Consider the following 21,882-nt stretch of genomic DNA (forward strand, 5'->3'; position numbering starts at 1 on the left):
TTTGCCTATTGAGCAAATGGTTGTTCAAACTTCTAAACGAGGATGGAATATGGCAAAGGTTAATAAGGAAAAAATACTTAGGAGATAAAACCTTGTCACAAGTATCTAAGAAGGCCGGAGATTCTCATCTTTGGTCGGGCCTCATGGAGGTGAAAGATCTCTTCCTATCATTAGGAGTTTTCAATGTTCATAGTGGAGACCAAACTAGATTTTGGGTAGATCTATGGTTAGGAAACAAAACCTTAAAAGATGAGTATCCGGCGCTGTACAGAATCACTAGAAGAAAAAATGTTATGGTGGCCAATGTGCTTAATTCTAGGCCTCTCAATGTTTCTTTTAGAAGAGCTTTGTCAGGTAACAAATTAACCCAATGGCTGCAACTGGTAAGCAAAGTGGCGGATGTGGCTTTAACTAATGAGAAAGATGCTTTTGTCTGGTTGCCAAATAGGAATGGCTTGTTCACAGTAAAATCCATGTACTCAAATCTGATGACTAATGAAACAACATTGGCATTTTGTAGATCCTGGAAAATAAAAGTCCCACTAAAAATCAAAACCTTTCTTTGGTTTTTAAAGAAAGGGGTTACACTAACAAAGGATAATCTGATCAAAAGAAATTGGAAAGGCAGTGCTAAGTGCTGTTTCTGTAATTACAATGAAACCATACAACACTTATTTTTCGAGTGCCATATAGCAAAATTCATTTGGTTCACAGTTTTTATTGCTTTCAACATAAAGCCTCCTACCAGTTTTACACATTTACTGGGTGCTTGGATCAAAGGATTTCATCATACTGTTAGAAACCAAGTGTTGGTTGGAGTTACCGCTCTTTGCTGGGTGTTATGGTTGAGTAGGAATGAAATAATTTTCGAAAGGAAGGTGCCTAATTCTTATTTGCAGGTGATCTTCAGAGGGACGTATTGGACAAGAAACTGGGCAAGGCTGTCTAAAGAGGAAGAGAAAACTTCTTTGAATGAGTGCTGTCAAAGATTAGAAGCCTGTGTTATGGAAATCTTCAGCAAAGCAGGATGGAACTTCAGGAATAGGATTCAGCACTAGTCTTAGTTGATTCACTTTTGAGTGTGGCTGTTAGCTTTGTTTCTTAACGATGTTGGTTTCCGTTGGTCAGGATTGTTTCTGAACTTTCTGGTGTTGCCGGAGAAGGCGCCTGGAGCCTAAGGACTTGGCTCCTGAATGTTGTAATTGTGGCTTTAACCATTCACTTGTGAATGCGGGAGGCCGGATAATGATCCTTCTTCTAAAAAAAAGAGTATTTTAGCCAACTCCGGATAGGGTTAGTTTAGAATTGATTGTAATCCTGGGATAACCTTCCTTATTTCTAGGAGAGGCTACTTACCCTCCAAGTCATATACTCCTATATATTCGCCATAGAGGCTCAATGCAATACACCCCATGCTTTACACACAATCTTATACATGCTATCACGAGTCTAGGTTCTAACCCTAGGTCTCCGGCTTCCGCTATCCTCGCGCCACCCCCGGGAGGTCGATCTCCGCAGGTAGGGGCAGCGCCCTCATAGGATACGTGGCCGATCCTCTGATCCGTCGCACCGTCGTGGTCAACAAGCAGCAGAGGGGCCAACCTCAACCCGCCGCCGCCGGGCTCCATGGCTGCACCGTCCATCGTCCTCATCGGGAACCTTGTAGCCATGGGGTCACCGCTAGGCTTGCTATGCCTCCGTGTCGTCGTTGCCTCCTTCATCGCATCTGGATTTGCTGCCCCTTCCGCACAACAGGCCAGGCACCTCCTCCTACCAGCACCATCGCACCGCTGCCATGAGTGTGAGTACGTGGTTGCGGAGGAAGACCGTGGGGTCACCAGGCCACCGCGCCGTTGGGGCTATCGGACCACTGCACCTCCAATCGACACCATCACCGGGCTGCAGTGCCATTGGGCTTCGCCCCTTCCAAGCTCCCCCCACCTACCGGTGCCGCTGCACTGCTGCCTCGAGCGCGAGTGAGTGGCTACGAAGGAAGTACCCAGAGGTCCGTCTTGCTGCTGTCATTTTCTTTTTCATTCCGATCAGAGATCAGATTGCGTCGCCCTGTCGTTCATCGCCACATCATCGTCGACACTCCCGAGTATGAGGTTGTCGTTGCGTCTTCCCAGGCTACAGCGCCGACACTCGTGATCAAGCCACCATTGCTGGTGTCACCGCATTTTTAGGTGGTGGCGCCACCCATGCTGCTATCGTCAAGCTGGCTCTCGATCCAAGTCCGCGCCTATTGCTCCAAGCTCACGGACACCGCTGCCGATGTTGCTGAAGGAAGACGATTCGCGCTCTTTAGCTGTACTGTCTACGATCACCATCCATGGCTCATCATCCAGCTGAACTCATCAGCAAGAAGCTACTGATTACGTGCACTCGTACGCCTTCGTTGATGCTTCGGACCCACGCTGTAACACCCGGTTTATAAAAGAACATAAACCGAGCAATCATATACGTGCCAGGATCAAGTCACACGTATATACAACAGAATGAACAGTATATCATAGCACATATCACGTAAAAAGATATAATAAAGTGAATACGAATGTTATTTATTACAATAATGACAAAATGTCTGATACAGCGGAAGCAAAGTACAAAATACGAATAAAGCTCTCCGAAGCTGAAGCAGGGCGCCACAGGGACGTCGACTGGGAGACGAAGCACCTAGAAGTCCTCGTAGTCCTGGTAGCGCTGGACGAACTCCCTCGTGTCGGCAGGAACTGAGCAGCAGTAGCGTAGCCAGGAGGAAAAAGTAGAGAAGAGACAAGGGTGAGTACACAACTTGTACTCAACAAGTATAACACAAACTATGAGGCTCTAAGGTTGGCTGACTCAACTGCATTAGCTTTTAAGTGTTGGCAAAATTTTATTAAAGCTATTTACTACGAGTTGATGAGTTACCATTAACCCAGTTACATAGTAATTAATCAGAATTAATTATACTACTACTGAGTACCAAACCGAAACCAAGCCACCAAGGTAAACCCCGAGAAGCACCTCCCTCGTCGGAAGGAGATAACTTCACTAATCAAAAGGAGGATCTGGGCCGCTCATAACCGTGAGCACGGCTAGTATACCAGTTTTACACTCTGCAGAGGTTGCACATCTTTACCCACAAGTCGTGAGCTATGCCAGTTGTTCATCACACTTCCTTAGGTGAGATGGCCAGCGACTCACTACGAGGCCTTTAAAAAAAGAATCTCGTTGGTAAGGCGTAACCGCGAGAGTTAGGTCGGCGACGATGGGGCCCACCTCCGGGGGTACAAGCACAGGAGCGCAATCCAAGCACAGACCAAGCTGGAGGAGCAGGGACCATTGAAGCTTACTACTCTTGCCCCGCAGGTAAGTTACTCCAAACCAAAAAGATCTAGTTATTACGCCAAGTCTATCCCATTCTAGCCTTGTGGTAGCGCTGTTGTCCCAGGTTGTCGCTCTATGAACCGGTCCTTATGGAGAGTGGCCAACCAAGCACTAAGCACCGTGCTGGCCCCCTAAACCATGTTTCTAACAAAAGCCAATTTTAACGAGAAGTGAGCCACTCAAGCCACACAGAGTGCCACTCTCAGAATTTAATTCAAGTAAACCATTAATCAATTTAATTAAAAGGACCAGAGTGTGTTATAGCGCAGCAACCTAGCACAACTAACCAAAATGCAACCCAAAGGCATATATAAAGGATATAAAGTGGCTAGGAAATCCTTATAGGCATACAGTATTAAAATGCAGTATGAAATTGTATTTAAAGTGATAGGTTGTTCATGTTACACTTGCCTTCCTCGTACTGCTCCTGCTGCTGCTCAAAGTGCTCGGAAGACGGCTGCTCCGGGTACTGGTACTGGGGCTCCTCAGATGGATCAACGTCTACTCACGAACACATGGCCAAAACAATGCACAATAATAAGCATACAAGCAAACATTAACAAAAACTAAGAAACAGTACATCAATACATAAAAACAGCGCACAAAACTACTCTAGAACTATTCTACGCGTTACAACGATCGCGTGGATATAAAGAACGCTAAAAACGGAGCTAAAACGCATTTTCTGGGCTAAAAACAAGTTCTAGGGGCTTATTTGTAAGAAAACAGAAGTTCCAGGGGCTTTTCTGCCAAAACCGAGGGCTAAACGTAATTAAACTATAGATCCAGGGTCTAACTCGTAAAAGAACAAGAGCAGGACGGCGGGTTCAAAATTTAAAAAGCTCAGGGGGCTGTTTGCTAAAAAATAGGACCAAACCGTAATTATTTTTGACTAAGGCTGGGCCGCGGGTCGAAAACTCAGAACCCGGGGGGTTCTTTAGCAAAAGGGGCGGGCCGAACCGGTATCTTCGGATCTGATCCGTTGGATCGAGATCCGGCGGATTAGATCGAACCGGTACGCGATCTAATCGCGTCCGTCCGCGACGGATCGTGCGGTCCAGGGAGATTGGGCGCGCAGTGGGCGGCGCTGACCGCCGGAGCTGAAGCTCCCGCGGCGGCGCGTCGCCGGAGCAGGCCAAAATGGCGCTTCCGAGCTCGAAACGGGGTGCCGCCTGGCCTGGGAGGAAGCTAGTGGCACGCGTGAACTTCCTATGGGGTTGTTGGGGTTCTGAGAGGCCTAGAGCGGGGAGGTCAAGGGTGGTGGCGGCTCGGCGCGGCGAGGCTTCGCCGGCGGGTGGTGTGCTGACCTCGGGAGCGGCTAAGGGCCTAATCAACTTGCGCAAAAGGAAAATTCGGGGATCCAGGGCGCTCACCGAGGGCGCGGGGCGGACGGATTCGCGGCGCAGGGGACCGGCGGCGAGGTCTGGGCGGCGAGTCGGTGCTGGGTCCGGGGAGAGGTCGATGGGGCGCAGCTCCGGGCCTCCTGGGCGCCTCAGATCGACGCGGGTGCTCCTGCGGTGAGGACAGGGGTTCAGGGGGGGCTCCGGGGTCACCGGCGGCGAGGAAAACGTAGTGGCGGAGGAGCTTACCGGCGGCGTGGGGGCTCTGCTCCGAGCGGAGGCGAGGCGGGGCGATGTGCTAGGGTTGCGGGCGGCGCGAGGAGTGGACGGGGCGCAGGGAGCGCCGGGAACGCGGCGGCGGAGCTCCTGCTCTGACTCCGACGAAGCGCGGCGGGGTGGCGCTAGGGCGCAAAGGCGGCGGCAGCGTGGGGGATAGGGTCCGGGGAGGGTCCGGCTTGGGCGTTTAAAGAGGCCGGGCGGAGATCGCGGCGGGGCGCAGCGGGATAAGGATCCCGGCGTCCTCGCCGGTGATCTCGGGGGCTCTGTTTCGCGGCGGGGAGGAAGGAAAGGGGGAGAGGGAGCCGCTGACGGGTGGGGTCCAGGCGTCGGTGAGAGGGGGGCGAGCGCTGGGCTTGCGTGGGCGCCGGGCGCTGGCGAGCTGGCCTGCGCGGGATGCTGCGTGGCCGCGTTGGGCCGCGGCTGGGCAGGCCGGTGGCGTGCGCGCGCGGGGGAGGAGCGGCTGAGGCGGGGCTGGGCTGCGGAGCGAGCTGGGCCGCGGCTGGGCAGGCTGCGGTAGGGAGGAAACGGGCCGAGGGAAAGAGAGAGCGGGCTGGGCTGGGGAGGGAGAGCTGGTTTGGGCCGCGAGGAAAGGAAATGGGCCGAGGGGAAAAAGATGGGTTGGGTTGTTTTGGTTTTTTTTTCTTTCTAATTTCTATTTCTCTCCTTTCTAAATCTAATTCAAACAAAGTTTGAATTCAAATTTGAATTTGAATTCAAACCACCCTCAAATAAAATTATGCACCAGCATGAATGGGAAAAAAATTAAACCTATGATAAATTTTAATTAATTAAGGAACAAAATTTAGATTAAATGCCAACTAAACACAATAAACCTTAGAAAATTAAATAAAGCCAATTAATTTATTAATAAATACTGAAATTTAAAATTAGGGTGTTACATACCCTACCCCCTTAAAGAAATCTCGTCCCCGAGATTTAGCTGGGCTGGCTAGCAAGGAGATCTGGATATGTCTTCTTCAACTCATCTTCTCGCTCCCAAGTAGCCTCAGCTTCACTGTGGTGACTCCACTGAACTCTGCACATCTTGACGCGCTTGTTCCGAGTAACCCTCTCTGATGTTTCCAGAATCTTCACCGGATGCTCAATATAAGTCAGATCCTCCTAGACATCGACTCCATCCAGGGGTGCCTGCTCCTCGGGTACTCGCAGACATCTCTTCAGCTGGGATATATGGAAGACATCATGAACTCCTGAGAGGCTGAGAGGTAACTCCAGGCGATAAGCAACTTCGCCTTTCCGCTCTAGCACCTTGAATGGCCCCACATAACGAGGTGCTAACTTTCCCTTGACATTGAATCTGCGAATTCCTCTCATCGGAGACACCTTCAGATACACATAATCACCGACACTGAAAGTCAGATCCCTCCGTTTGCCATCTGCATAGCTCTTCTGTCTGCTCTGTGCAATCCTCAGATTTTCCCGCACAGCCTGTACCATCTGTTCTGCATCATCTATGATCTCAGGACCGAAGAGCTGCTTTTCACCAATCTGATCCCAATAGAGAGGAGTCCTGCACTTTCTGCCATACAATGCCTCAAAGGGAGACTTCTTTAGACTGGCCTGATAGCTGTTGTTATATGAGAACTCAGCAAATGACAGGCACTTATCCCAACTAGTACCATACTGAATAGCACAAGCTCTCAGCATATCCTCCAACACTTGGTTGGTTCTCTCTGTCTGCCCATCTGTCTGAGGGTGATAAGCCGTACTGAATCGCAGCTTCGTATCCAAAGAATCATGAAGCTGCTCCCAGAAACGAGAAGTGAACTGAGACCCTCTGTCGGATATAATCTTCTTGGGCACACCATGCAAGCAGACAATCCGAGAGATGTACAACTCTGCAAGTCTAGCACCGGAGTAAGTAGTGTTCACTGGTATGAAGTGAGCAACCTTCGTCAGACGATCCACTACTACCCAAATGGAGTTGTACCCTTTTTGAGTACGAGGCAATCCAACAATGAAGTCCATAGTGATTTCCTCCCATTTCCACTCTGGAATCTTCAAAGGCTGTAACAGACCTGCTGGCCTCTGATGCTCAGCCTTGACACGCTGACAGGTGTCACAAATAGCCACGTACTCTGCCACTGAACGCTTCATCCCATACCACCAGAAACGTTCCTTCAGATCATAATACATCTTCGTGCTGCCCGGATGAATAGAGTAAGCTGTATCGTGGGCCTCACTCAGAATCAACTTCCGAAGATCCTTCACATCTGGCACACAGATCCGGTTCTTGTACCACAAGGTACCCTGATCATCCTCTCTAAAATGAGGAGCCTTGCCCTTCTTGAGCAACTCACGAATCTCCTGCAGCTTCTCATCATCTTTCTGATGCTGCCTGATCTCTGACTCTAGAGTCGGTACTGCCTCAAATGCTGCACTGGAAGTATGATGCAAGAAGCCCAGACTCAACTGCTCAAACTCCTCGCATAACTCTGGAGGCATCTGGAAAGCCACGGCCATGTTGACATAACTCCTTCTGCTCAAAGCATCTGCTACAACATTGGCCTTGCCCGGATGATAGTGAATCTCCAGATCATAGTCCTTGACCAACTCTAGCCATCTTCTCTGCCGCATGTTCATCTCATTCTACGTGAAAATGTACTTGAGGCTCTTGTGATCAGTGTAGATATCACACCGCTGCCCATACAAGTAATGCCTCCAAATCTTCAGAGCATGCACAACTGCGGCTAACTCGAGATCATGAGTAGGATAATTCAGCTCATGCCGACGTAACTGCCGTGAAGCATAAGCAATCACTCTGCCATCCTGCATCAGAACACACCCAAGACCATCCTTCGAAGCATCACAATATACCGTGAACCTCTTCGTCTGGTCTGGCAGAGTCAAGACTGGCGCCGTAGTCAACCTTTTCTTCAGCTCATCAAAGGCCATCTGACGCTCATCAGTCCATACAAAAGCCACATTCTTCTCTAGCAAAGAAGTCAAAGGCTTCGCGATCTTGGAGAAATTCTCAATGAACCTCCGATAATATCCAGCTAAGCCCAAGAAAGATCTGACTTCCTTTACTGTCTGCGGTGTCTCCCACTCGAGCACATCCTTCACCTTGCTCGGATCAACAGCAATGCCTCCCTGAGAGATAACATGACCGAGGAATGGAACCTCGTCAATCCAAAACTCGCACTTGCTGAACTTGGCATACAGCTGATGCTCTCTCAATCTCTGCAATACGAGTCTCAGATGCTCCTCATGCTCTTCCTCTGTCTTGGAGAAGATCAGAATATCATCAATAAAGATCACCACGAAGACATCCAGATAATCCATGAAGACCATGTTCATCAGATGCATGAAGTAAGCCGGGGCATTAGTCAAGCCGAAGGACATGACTGTATACTCATATAGCCCGTACTTGCAGGTGAATGCCGTCTTCGGAATATCCCCAGGACGGATCCTCAGCTGAAAATAACCCGAACGAAGATCAATCTTCGAGAATATACGAGCACCTCGAAGCAAATCGAAGAGATCCTCAATACGGGGCAGTGGATGCTTGTTCTTGATAGTAACTGCATTCAGCTCCCGATAATCGACACACATCCTCTTCGAGCCATCCTTCTTATCTACCAGCAACAATGGAAAAGCCCAAGGAGAGAAGCTGCGACGGATATAGCCCTTGGCTAGCAACTCATCAATAGTCTTCTTGACTTCTTCATGCTCTATAGGCGCCATACGGTAGGGCCGCTTTGCAATAGGAGCTGTGCCAGGCAAGAGATCAATACAAAACTCAATGGCGCGTTCAGGCGGCATACCTGGCAAATCATCCGGAAAGACATCCGGGAATTCAGACACCACGCGAATACCATCCGTGGGTCTAGCCTCCATCTGATGAAGAAATCCAGAAGGCTCTACTGCACTGATAACAACCTGTTGGCCACTGGAAGCTGACAACAAGACTGTCCTCTGAGCACAATCTATCCGAACTCCCCATTTGGCCAGAGTCTCCATTCCCAGAATGACATCAATGCCCTTGGTGTCTAGCACCATCAGATCAGTACAGAACTCTACTCCCCTCAAAGAAACACTGACTCTCGGGCAGTAAGTGTGAGACCTCAACTGTCCTCCCGGTGAAGATACTAACAGGCACCTCTTTAATGTGCTAGTATGAATACCATGATGCTCGACAAAAGACTGAGTAATGAAGGAATGCGTAGCACCAGTATCAAAAAGCACTGTAGCTGGATATGAATTAACCATGAACGTACCAATAACCACGTTGGGAGCCTCGGCCGCTGACTCGGCCGTCACGTGGTTCACCCTGCCCTGTGCTGGCGCCCTGGGCTGAGCTGGGCGCCCCTGCTGTCCCGCCTGCGCCTTCCGGGGGCAAGCGTTGGCGTAGTGCCCCGGCTGGCCGCAGTGAAAGCAGGTGCGAGGAGGTCCCTGAGCCTGCTGTCCGGTAGGAGCTGCCGGACGTGGAGCCTGCGGTGCCGGTGGAGCCGGTGGAGCACGAGCCGGAGGTGCCGGTAACCTCTGGCCCTGACCTGCCTGCTGCTGCTGTCGAGGCGGGTACTGCTGTGGTGGCCTCTGCTGGTACTACTGAGGAGGCCGGTACTGCTGTTGGTACTGCTGGGACTGCTGGAGTCGAGGACGAGTGTTGCTGCCGGAAGCAACGGGGACAACCTTCCTCTTCTTGTCCTCCATCTCCAGGTGCTTACGCTCAGTGTTGAGCGCGCTGTCAACCAGATGGTTGAAGTCGTCGAAGCGAAGGTTGAGCAACGCGTACTGGAGGTAGTCCTCAAGACCCTCCAGGAAGTGCTCCTGCTTCTTGCGGTCATCCGCAACCTCGGCAGGGGCGTAGCGTGCCAGCTGAAGAAAGCGATCACGATACTCCGTGACCGACATAGTCCCCTGAATTCACAAAGACAGATAGATATCGGAAGATTAACTCAAGATTCATAAGGATAGAACAAGGGGCATTAGCTCAAAAGAAACCGCTGAATGATTATATTTAGGATTACCTGCTTCAGTGCAAGGAACTCCTTCTGTTTCATCTTCATAACGCCCGCGGGGACGTTGTGGCTGCGAAAGCGCTCCCTGAACTGGAGCCAAGTGAGAGACTCGCGGTCATGGACTGGGTGGGACTCCCACCAGTCCAAAGCTGCCCCTCGCAGCTGTCCTGCTGCGTACAAGACGTGCTCACGATCATCGCACTGGGCGATGTCCAGCTGACGCTCCACTGCACGGAGCCAGTCGTCGGCCTGAAGAGGGTCGGACGTGTGAGAGAACGTCGGCGGGTGACCCCTCAGGAACTCAGCACGCCTGTCGCGAGGCTGCGGCGGTGGAGGAGGCGGAGGCTGAGTGTGAGCGTGCTGAAGAGCCTGAACAGTGTTGTTCAGGGTAGCCATCATCTGCATCTGGAGCTGGAAGTACTGCTCCGGAGTCAAAGGTGGCGGCATCGGGATCCCAGTACCCTGGTTGTTCTGACCCTGCTGCTGGCCAGAACCGGAACCGGTGCTCCTGGTGTTCACCATCTGATTTGAACAAAAGATTTCACGAGTAAGGATATTGCAAGGATAAACTCAGATGGATATGATAACTCTTTGTGGAAAAAGACTCAGCCATGATAAAGTAGACAGGATAGAGTTGACTGTTTTACCCCCAACGATCTAACTCATTTTATTAATTAGTTAACTTTAACATCTGAGTGATTTGCTTTAAACAAATTTAAACTACTAAGCTATGCAATCAGTCAAAAATCCAAATCAACCATGTAGCATAATAACAAGCAGACAATTTTCACGACTTAGCCGAGTTTAGCAAAAGACTCGACTAACACAACGCGTCGCAGAACGTGCTATCGTATTATTATAAAAAGGTCACCTAGCTATGCTCATGGTGGTCAGATGACTGATTCAGGCCAAAATCTACAAAACTATTCTTCAGAGGGAGAAATCAAGGCAAGAAGGGTAAAAAGTCAAAGAAGTCAAGGGGTATAATAGTAAAATAGTTTCAGCAGTCAAGGATTGGTGAGAAGAAGTCCTAAAACTCGACCAGTTCTATCTAGGCTTCGTCCTACAGTCGATATGGCTCTGATACCACTCTGTAACACCCGGTTTATAAAAGAACATAAACCGAGCAATCATATACGTGCCAGGATCAAGTCACACGTATATACAACAGAATGAACAGTATATCATAGCACATATCACGTAAAAAGATATAATAAAGCGAATACGAATGTTATTTATTACAATAATGACAAAATGTCTGATACAGCGGAAGCAAAGTACAAAATACGAATAAAGCTCTCCGAAGCTGAAGCAGGGCGCCACAGGGACGTCGACTGGGAGACGAAGCACCTAGAAGTCCTCGTAGTCCTGGTAGCGCTGGACGAACTCCCTCGTGTCGGCAGGAACTGAGCAGCAGTAGCGTAGCCAGGAGGAAAAAGTAGAGAAGAGACAAGGGTGAGTACACAACTTGTACTCAACAAGTATAACACAAACTATGAGGCTCTAAGGTTGGCTGACTCAACTGCATTAGCTTTTAAGTGTTGGCAAAATTTTATTAAAGCTATTTACTACGAGTTGATGAGTTACCATTAACCCAGTTACATAGTAATTAATCAGAATTAATTATACTACTACTGAGTACCAAACCGAAACCAAGCCACCAAGGTAAACCCCGAGAAGCACCTCCCTCGTCGGAAGGAGATAACTTCACTAATCAAAAGGAGGATCTGGGCCGCTCATAACCGTGAGCACGGCTAGTATACCAGTTTTACACTCTGCAGAGGTTGCACATCTTTACCCACAAGTCGTGAGCTATGCCAGTTGTTCATCACACTTCCTTAGGTGAGATGGCCAGCGACTCACTACGAGGCCTTTAAAAAAAGAATCTCGTTGGTAAGGCGTAACCGCGAGAGTTAGGTCGGCGACGATGGGGCCCACCTCCGGGGGTACAAGCACAGGAGCGCAATCCAAGCACAGACCAAGCCGGAGGAGCAGGGACCATTGAAGCTTACTACTCTTGCCCCGCAGGTAAGTTACTCCAAACCAAAAAGATCTAGTTATTACGCCAAGTCTATCCCATTCTAGCCTTGTGGTAGCGCTGTTGTCCCAGGTTGTCGCTCTATGAACCGGTCCTTATGGAGAGTGGCCAACCAAGCACTAAGCACCGTGCTGGCCCCCTAAACCATGTTTCTAACAAAAGCCAATTTTAACGAGAAGTGAGCCACTCAAGCCACACAGAGTGCCACTCTCAGAATTTAATTCAAGTAAACCATTAATCAATTTAATTAAAAGGACCAGAGTGTGTTATAGCGCAGCAACCTAGCACAACTAACCAAAATGCAACCCAAAGGCATATATAAAGGATATAAAGTGGCTAGGAAATCCTTATAGGCATACAGTATTAAAATGCAGTATGAAATTGTATTTAAAGTGATAGGTTGTTCATGTTACACTTGCCTTCCTCGTACTGCTCCTGCTGCTGCTCAAAGTGCTCGGAAGACGGCTGCTCCGGGTACTGGTACTGGGGCTCCTCAGATGGATCAACGTCTACTCACGAACACATGGCCAAAACAATGCACAATAATAAGCATACAAGCAAACATTAACAAAAACTAAGAAACAGTACATCAATACATAAAAACAGCGCACAAAACTACTCTAGAACTATTCTACGCGTTACAACGATCGCGTGGATATAAAGAACGCTAAAAACGGAGCTAAAACGCATTTTCTGGGCTAAAAACAAGTTCTAGGGGCTTATTTGTAAGAAAACAGAAGTTCCAGGGGCTTTTCTGCCAAAACCGAGGGCTAAACGTAATTAAACTATAGATCCAGGGTCTAACTCGTAAAAGAACAAGAGCAGGACGGCGGGTTCAAAATTTAAAAAGCTCAGGGGGCTGTTTGCTAAAAAATAGGACCAAACCGTAATTATTTTTGACTAAGGCTGGGCCGCGGGTCGAAAACTCAGAACCCGGGGGGTTCTTTAGCAAAAGGGGCGGGCCGAACCGGTATCTTCGGATCTGATCCGTTGGATCGAGATCCGGCGGATTAGATCGAACCGGTACGCGATCTAATCGCGTCCGTCCGCGACGGATCGTGCGGTCCAGGGAGATTGGGCGCGCAGTGGGCGGCGCTGACCGCCGGAGCTGAAGCTCCCGCGGCGGCGCGTCGCCGGAGCAGGCCAAAACGGCGCTTCCGAGCTCGAAACGGGGTGCCGCCTGGCCTGGGAGGAAGCTAGTGGCACGCGTGAACTTCCTATGGGGTTGTTGGGGTTCTGAGAGGCCTAGAGCGGGGAGGTCAAGGGTGGTGGCGGCTCGGCGCGGCGAGGCTTCGCCGGCGGGTGGTGTGCTGACCTCGGGAGCGGCTAAGGGCCTAATCAACTTGCGCAAAAGGAAAATTCGGGGATCCAGGGCGCTCACCGAGGGCGCGGGGCGGACGGATTCGCGGCGCAGGGGACCGGCGGCGAGGTCTGGGCGGCGAGTCGGTGCTGGGTCCGGGGAGAGGTCGATGGGGCGCAGCTCCGGGCCTCCTGGGCGCCTCAGATCGACGCGGGTGCTCCTGCGGTGAGGACAGGGGTTCAGGGGGGGCTCCGGGGTCACCGGCGGCGAGGAAAACGTAGTGGCGGAGGAGCTTACCGGCGGCGTGGGGGCTCTGCTCCGAGCGGAGGCGAGGCGGGGCGATGTGCTAGGGTTGCGGGCGGCGCGAGGAGTGGACGGGGCGCAGGGAGCGCCGGGAACGCGGCGGCGGAGCTCCTGCTCTGACTCCGACGAAGCGCGGCGGGGTGGCGCTAGGGCGCAAAGGCGGCGGCAGCGTGGGGGATAGGGTCCGGGGAGGGTCCGGCTTGGGCGTTTAAAGAGGCCGGGCGGAGATCGCGGCGGGGCGCAGCGGGATAAGGATCCCGGCGTCCTCGCCGGTGATCTCGGGGGCTCTGTTTCGCGGCGGGGAGGAAGGAAAGGGGGAGAGGGAGCCGCTGACGGGTGGGGTCCAGGCGTCGGTGAGAGGGGGGCGAGCGCTGGGCTTGCGTGGGCGCCGGGCGCTGGCGAGCTGGCCTGCGCGGGATGCTGCGTGGCCGCACTGGGCCGCGGCTGGGCAGGCCAGTGGCGCGCGCGCGCGGGGGAGGAGCGGCTGAGGCGGGGCTGGGCTGCGGAGCGAGCTGGGCCGCGGCTGGGCAGGCTGCGGTAGGGAGGAAACGAGCCGAGGGAAAGAGAGAGCGGGCTGGGCTGGGGAGGGAGAGCTGGTTTGGGCCGCGAGGAAAGGAAATGGGCCGAGGGGAAAAAGATGGGTTGGGTTGTTTTGGTTTTTTTTTTCTTTCTAATTTCTATTTCTCTCCTTTCTAAATCTAATTCAAACAAAGTTTGAATTCAAATTTGAATTTGAATTCAAACCACCCTCAAATAAAATTATGCACCAGCATGAATGCGAAAAAAAAATTAAACCTATGATAAATTTTAATTAATTAAGGAACAAAATTTAGATTAAATGCCAACTAAACACAATAAACCTTAGAAAATTAAATAAAGCCAATTAATTTATTAATAAATACTGAAATTTAAAATTAGGGTGTTACACACGCCCTCCTCCACGGCTTTGATCACGTCCACCTCGACCTCGACTACTTCAGCACTAATTATCTATCATATGCATGAGCTACTACTGTCGAAGCTTCCGCACCGGCATTCCAACTAGGGGGATGTCTCCATTGTTCTCCAGTCTCTCCGTTCGTGTTGCTACCGCTACGACTGCGGGGACATGTTAGAGTATATTAGGCAATTCCGGATATGGTTAGTTTAAGATTGATTGTAATCCCGGGATAACCTTTCTTGTCTCTAGGAGAGTCTACTTACCCTCCAAGCCATGTACTCCTGTATATTCGCTCTAGAGGCTCAATGCAATACACCCCACGCATTACACACAATCTTACGCTATCTATCTATCTAGCTTGAGTTTATTAGCATAAGTAGTGATATGTCTACCTATATCTTTAAACCAAGTTTAGGTTGTCATGGGATGAGAGATAGTTGAGACTTGAGAAAATTTTCTTATGATTATCAAGACACCCTAAAATTGCGTACCAAAAAGTTTAGGTTTTATTCGGAGTCTAAAATAATAAAAAATATGGAATCTTCAAAGAGATGTACTTGGGACGTGGGAGCTCGGGTGCAATCAGGGCGAAGCTATGTATTAATTAGGGGGTGCATTTGCACCCCCTAAAAAGTGAAAAATAGTAATTATGTAAATTTTCATCATATTTGCATCCCCCATGACACAATCCTATGCACCCACAAGGCAAATGCACTCCCTCCAATTTACACTAACTTCGCCACTAGGTGCAATCTGAAGATTTTCTAGCATCAGGCCATTCCCATGTATGCTTCTCCAGTTTATGGTATGCAATTTCGCTCACTTATCCAGTGCTCTTGCTGCTCCAATTATCCAAGAGCTCCAAGTCGTCTCCAGTAGTCCACTGGGCGTCAACTCCGATCAAGAAACGTGTCGAATTATTTCTTCAAAGCATCGTCCCATCTCTCTCTCTCTCTCTCTCTCTCTCTCTGCGCGGATAGTACATGAAAGATCACTACTTTAGAGGAGAAACTACACGGTAGCTGCGATTGTTTTTCTAATTTTTTTGCGGGAAGTTGTGTAAACAGTGATGATGTTTCCTTTACTTTTCTGATCCATGAATCTATGATGATAGGTGTGCAATAGTGATTGATGGTGTTCAGGGTCCACCACCACGGGCTAGAAAATGATTTGATTGTGCTTTAAGAGTGTACTTTTTTATTTTTCCTTACACTATCTGCAATTTGTGGCAATAGGATTTCTGAATTTCCATATAACTAGAGATGAATTGCTCTATTACATCATTTTTCATTGTTTCCATATCGACATATAAAGCGCCTTGGGGCCCGTTTGATTCTCAGTAAAAAGGATGATGTTAAAGCGCTCTGTCCTTGCGTTCAGAGCCAGATGACTGTGAAGAAACAGACCCGGGGTAAGCAACGACTAGAAGCACTAAATCATTGTTCCAATTCAACTAAAGCTTCGTTCAGCAGGCGGCACTGCAGAAATAGGGATGGGAGAATAGGACATCTTTTGGTCTGCATATCAAAGGGGAACTCATACGACATCTAAAAAAAATTGGAGAGTACGTAGCAGCATCTAGTTTAGTTTGTGTCGTTCACGCTCTTGTAGTCTTGTCATAAACTGCCTCTGTTCTAAAGATGTTTAATACAAGCTAATTTGCTTTAAAATAAACTAACTAGCTTGTCCCAAACATAACATATATATATTTGAGAACGGAGGTAGTAAGCACGTACTTACAACACATACAGAAGATTTCTGCGGAAGATAATTTACATGTAGTAGACTCGCCATGTCAGGCTCCCATCTTGGTGTCATTAGTACGATATTCCTTCTAACTAGAGGTCCAAATGCAACGGACCAACTTCATTGTCATCGTAGAGCCCTCGTGACGCACCCAAACAAAAAAGAATTGATTGCTGGATCGCGAGGGCTGTTGCATTATTTGGAGCTGGCCCTGCGTTTTCAGCGACAACAGAGGACAGCACTCACCCACTCCGTCCATGACAGGGCTGCAGGGGCATCAACTCTTGGTACTACCACCACATGGGGTCGACCCTCGCTCAAGCATAGTATTCCCATACAGTCAGTGCGTAGTCAACTACGTATACAAATTATATTGATATTTCCTTCCCTTTCTCTTTCAATTCTGACCATAGCGGCATCCAATGATAGGTGTCCACACCACCACCGGCTACAAAACTGGTGTGAGGTCTAGTGTCCCAAGGGTTATAACGCAACAACCAAACATCATGATCCTGTCATGGAGTAATTCTCCCCTTATACTCTCTTGACTTGATTCTGTTGTGCATTGGATCTGAGAATTTTCGTACCATTTTTTAAATCTAAATGCTTTATTTTTTTTGTTTTTTTTCTTGAAGTGCAGATGAGTTGTTCTGTTACATCATTCTTCCATTACTACCATCTCGACAAACACTCTGTTTCCATTATCCTTTCTTCATTATTAAAAGGGATACTGCGCTGCACTATTCAATTAAAAGCAAAATAAATAAGGTTTGAGCCCATCCTACTTGAATTTGACGTCCCCGATAAACTTCAGTGAAATTCTTGCAAAACGTCTAGCCCCTGAGGTCTTTATTTACTTGTGTGGCAGCACTGTGAATTCTTGTTTTGCAACGAAGTCTCGCCGTGGCTTCGTTTTCCTTTGTGGACCGTTTTTTGTCACTAAAAGGGACACAAGCAACGTGCTCTGTCTTGCGTTCAGAGCTAGATGACAGTGAAGACCAAGACCCGGGAACCCGACGCCCAGAAGCAATAATTGTCTCCCTACCATCTAGCTAAGCAACTCCATCCACCTCTCTTTCAAAAAAAAAAACACCATCCACCTCAGATCCACAAGCTCTGCATTCGGAACCCAAAATCTCTCAACCTCAACCAGTGCCTCCTCATCCAGCGTTTGGGGATCGGATCATTGCACTGGCACGGAGTTGGAACTAATCAAGGTACTTGCTCTGATCTGAGTGTTGATTCTTCATTACATCTCTTTCGTGCGTTCTCTCCTAGTTTCTTCAGCAATGCTAACTGAGTGTTGATCTCACTTCTCACAGCCATCAGCAGCACAAGTGACGGTGACAAGCAAACGATAGCACAGTGACGGTGACAAGCAAACGATAGCAGATTGCTTCTGCGCAAAACCAAAATCACTTCTGTTCAGATGCAAGGTGGCCCATAAGATCAAGGCAATCAAAGTGAAATATGAGAAGATTGTGAAGCAGGCAAGCAATGCCATTATTGTAAAGAAAGATTTACATGTGGATCGTCCTGTTCCGAGCAGCAACACCAGGACACATCGAGAGCCCTCCATCCTATCTCATGTTGAGGACTCAAAAATACCCAAAAGAGATCAGGAGAAGGATGATATCATAAGTAAGATTTTACAATATAATGAAGCTGAGGATGATAGAACGGTACTATCTATCGTTGGATTAGGTGGGTCCGGCAAAACTACTTTGGCCAAACACATTTGCCATGACTACAAGATAAAGGAGCACTTCAAAGAAATGATATTCTGGGTCTATGTGTCTCAAGATTTTGATGTCGACAAGCTTATCGGCAGGCTGTTTGAAACTATCGTTAGGAAAAAGTCTAATCTTCAGGTTGAACAGAACATGCCCCGTGAAATTTCAAACAAGTTAGGTGGTAAGAAGTTTCTTCTTGTCCTGGATGATGCGTGGCATCGGGCCAAGCGTGGCTGGGAACAATTCATGGTGAACCTAAAGAGTGGCGCACCTGGAAGCAAGATTTTGCTAACTACTCGTGATCTGAAGGTTGCAGAAATTGTGAAATCCAGGCATATATTTGAGCTGGGAATGTTATCGGAGGATGAGAGCTGGAGCTTGTTCCTAAAGAGCTCTGGGTGTGTAGAGGAGGATTTGGGCTTTCAGTATATAGAAGTTGGAAAAGAGATCCTAAACAGATGTAGTGGGGTGCCTCTAGCAATCAGAACACTTGGAGGTATCCTCTCTGAGAATAAGGAAATAAGTATCCGTTGCAAAGGTCTTGTTACCTTTCCAGAATCTATTGGCAAGCTTAGGAAGCTACGAACTCTAGAGCTGAATTATGCTGATGATCTTGAGAGTTTACCTCAGTCAATTGGTGATTGCCAAGACCTTCAATCCTTGATTCTGTATCCCTGTAGAAAAATCAGAGAGATACCAGGCACCATATGTAAAATTAAAAACCTGAGGGCCCTTCATATATCTGAGTGTTCATTTCTGAAACAATTTCCGTCAGAATTCACCGGGGTGTTCAGCAACTTGCAGACAATCAACTTAGCTAATGCTACACAGTTCCAGGAACTGCCAAGCACATTGTCCTGTCCACTGTTGTGTACACTTGATCTTTCTCGTACCAAAGTTACCATGCTACCTCCATGGGTTACTACGATTGGTACTCTAGAGTGTATAAACCTTGAATTTTGCTTCAAGCTAGTGGAGCTGCCTAAAGGTATAGGGAGTTTAAAAAGACTTGCAGTTTTGAACATAAAGGGTTGCAGCAAACTGCGTTGCGTGCCATCAGGTATTGGAAAGTTGACCCGTTTAACACAGTTGGGCTTGTTTGTTGTCGGGTGTGGTAGAGATGATGCGAGAATCTCTGAGCTTGAAAATCTTGATAGGCTAAGTGGTAAATTGGAAATTAGAAACCTTAAGTATTTGAAGGATCCGTGTGATGCTAAGAAGGCTTGCTTGAAACAGAAGAATGGCATAAAGACTCTGGTTTTGGACTGGTCTTTGGATAAAGAAGAAAAAGAGTTAGCCTCAGATGTGGAACAGGAGCAGGGTGTGTTGAGTGCTCTTGAACCACCATCGCAAATTGAGAGCTTGAAAATCAAAGGTTACCAAGGTCCCTGTTTGCCACGATGGTTGATGGAGCAGATAGGGCACCTCACCTCCCTTGAATCTCTTGACTTGGTATATTGTGGTGCGCTGGCCGAGCTGCCAGAGGGCATCGGGCAACTATCTGCGCTTCGGCGGCTTTTCATCCAGGGTTGCCCTGCCCTTCAGTGCCTGCCCCAATCCATACAACGCTTAACTGCTCTCCAGAGTTTGGTCATTGCCGAGTGCCGTGCTTTGGCGAGTCGTTATAAGCAAGGAGTGGGGCCGGAATGGCACCTTATCTCTCACATCCCTTTCGTGCGGATATCTTGACCAGAGGATTAGGAGGCTTACGGCCCAAGACATGCGCGCGAACGCGGCAGCACCAAACCCCCATGGTACGTTGTAACAGCAATATTTTCGAGCTTGTGTCATTACCGCTGAGATAATGATGGTTCTACAATGTGCTCTCCAGGTTTGGACATTTACGGCTGCCCTGCTTTGGCGAGGCGTTACAAGCGAGGAGTGGGGCCAGACCGGCACCTTGTCTCTCGCATCCCTCATGACTCATGAGACGATATATCATATATACATTAACTGGATTAGGACTCCTAATGGCCCAGCGCCTTGCCTTCCAGGACGCGGCAGCATCAAGCACCTTGGTACGTTGTTTAAACAGTTACTTTTGGTACTTCATTTTGCAAAAAATATTTTCGTGCCTGTGCTGTGTCATTACCCTGGCGATAATAATGGTTCTGTGATTTGCCTTTCCACACATCTTTGTGCCACTGTTCCGTTCCAAATTTCTAGAGCGGTTTGATTACTACTTTTTCCTCCCTGGTGGCATGTCAATGCAGCAAACTAGCACATGTTCGGTCTGTCTCCATTTATTACACATGCTTTGTGACCTTTGTCCTCACAGTGGTACACTTCAGCTTGCTGATGCCTGCACTCATGCAGAATAACAATTTGATCAAATTTCAGCCAAGCTGTAGTGTCGTAAGGACTGCTTGTGTATTTCGATATGTATACTGCTAAACGATCCAATTAATATCTGTGACTCCTGGCTAACTACGCTTTCTTGTGCTTCTGCAGGATCGGATTGGATTGGATTTCAAGGACTAGAAGGATTCGACTGCTGGTTGGTCCCCTTTGTCTAGATTACCCAGAAGTGTTCTAGCGAACAAGCTTACCACTGGATGCTCCTGAGAGGAAGCACATTAAATTTTGCTCGTACTCCTGCTCCTGCGCTTCCTGTATGCAGATATCAAGCTCCCTTAAAGTTTGTTTACAATGTTGGTGATTCATTAAACACACTCGCTTTGGAACACATTCAGGCCCTCTGCTTCATCATCCTTGAATTCAGACGACAATAAGGTGGAACATGAAGCCTTCATGTCGGTGCTTGCATGAGTCCAGTTTCGTGTGGCAGTGCTGATTCGCAAGAGAAAATACCTCCTAATGTGGTCCTAATTTTCTGGGCATATGCTGATGGTGTCTCGATATAAGCTGTTTTGCTGCCTTAAAGAACACTCTGTTTCTGGGCACCGATGGACTCTGTCCTCAGTAAGTGGACGCACACGCTAATATTTGTGTCTGTCTTACTAATTCTATAATACAGGTGGTTAACGACTTGACGTTCTCCTTGCTGTAGTCTCAGCCAATCCAATGGCGGCGTTCTGTTCGCGGTCGGCGGCCGCTGGCCGGTGCCAAGAGCGACGACGATGAGTGAGTAGCTGCCAAGAGCGAGGGTCATGTATATATGATCAGAAGTTCACGCCCATCCCGTCGCATTCCAGTTTGCAAATTAGCAGCCGCGATTGGCTCGGTTTCAAACGTTTGGGGCCATGTTTTGGGTCCTTGTATGATGCCAATGGATTGAATTTTTCGTTGGCAGGAGAGTTCCATGGTGTCTTGTTTGTCAAATCTGTTTGATTACAGCCTCCGAGAGTCGTTCCTACTAAGCTGGAGAAAATGTTGCAATTGCATTTTGGGGTGTAAACTGTTTAAGCTTAGTATAGACGATGGGGAACCCACTGAACTGTGGCTACCCAGAGCACAAGCCATGTCTCTCTGCCATCCAGCTAAGATGCACCCCCTACATTGTGCAACTCTGCATCCTGATTCCTGAACACCCAAAAGCGCTCTGCCCCCCCCCCCCCCCCCCCCCCCAGCAAACTGGCTACTAGCTCCAGTTTGAAGATAACTGATCGACATAAGCCACCATAGCAAATACAGTACTTCCTATGATCCAATATATAATGTTTTTTTTTCAGACATCAACACGTTCTTCAAAAACATAATATTTCAAACAAAAATTAATTACATTTTACGAAAATATTTTATGACAAACTTAACTATATCAACCTTATTAGTTCGACCTTTCATTAATGTTGATCAAAACTATATAGGTTTGGCAGATAGGATCTTTAAAATTTCCAAAATAACTGGAATTTCCATATTTTTGCTCACATCTACCTCCAATTGTAT

At 48.4% G+C, this 21,882-nt stretch overlaps 1 protein-coding gene across 1 annotated transcript; it reads left to right on the forward strand.

Moving 5' to 3' along the window:
- The first annotated feature begins 1,626 nt into the window (after positions 1–1,626).
- LOC120645421 (disease resistance protein RGA2-like) lies at positions 1,627–21,318 on the forward strand. Its single transcript, XM_039922204.1, has 6 exons — positions 1,627–1,833; positions 17,665–19,790; positions 19,868–20,054; positions 20,488–20,648; positions 20,730–20,958; positions 21,047–21,318. The coding sequence occupies exons 1-2, from the start codon at positions 1,627–1,629 to the stop codon at positions 19,723–19,725; spliced, it is 2,268 nt and encodes a 755-aa protein (XP_039778138.1). The 3' UTR covers positions 19,726–19,790; positions 19,868–20,054; positions 20,488–20,648; positions 20,730–20,958; positions 21,047–21,318.
- The last annotated feature ends 564 nt before the right edge of the window (positions 21,319–21,882 follow it).

The sequence above is a fragment of the Panicum virgatum genome, chromosome 8K, assembly GCF_016808335.1.
Source record: "Panicum virgatum strain AP13 chromosome 8K, P.virgatum_v5, whole genome shotgun sequence".
In the NCBI taxonomy this organism is placed as follows: domain Eukaryota; kingdom Viridiplantae; phylum Streptophyta; class Magnoliopsida; order Poales; family Poaceae; genus Panicum; species Panicum virgatum.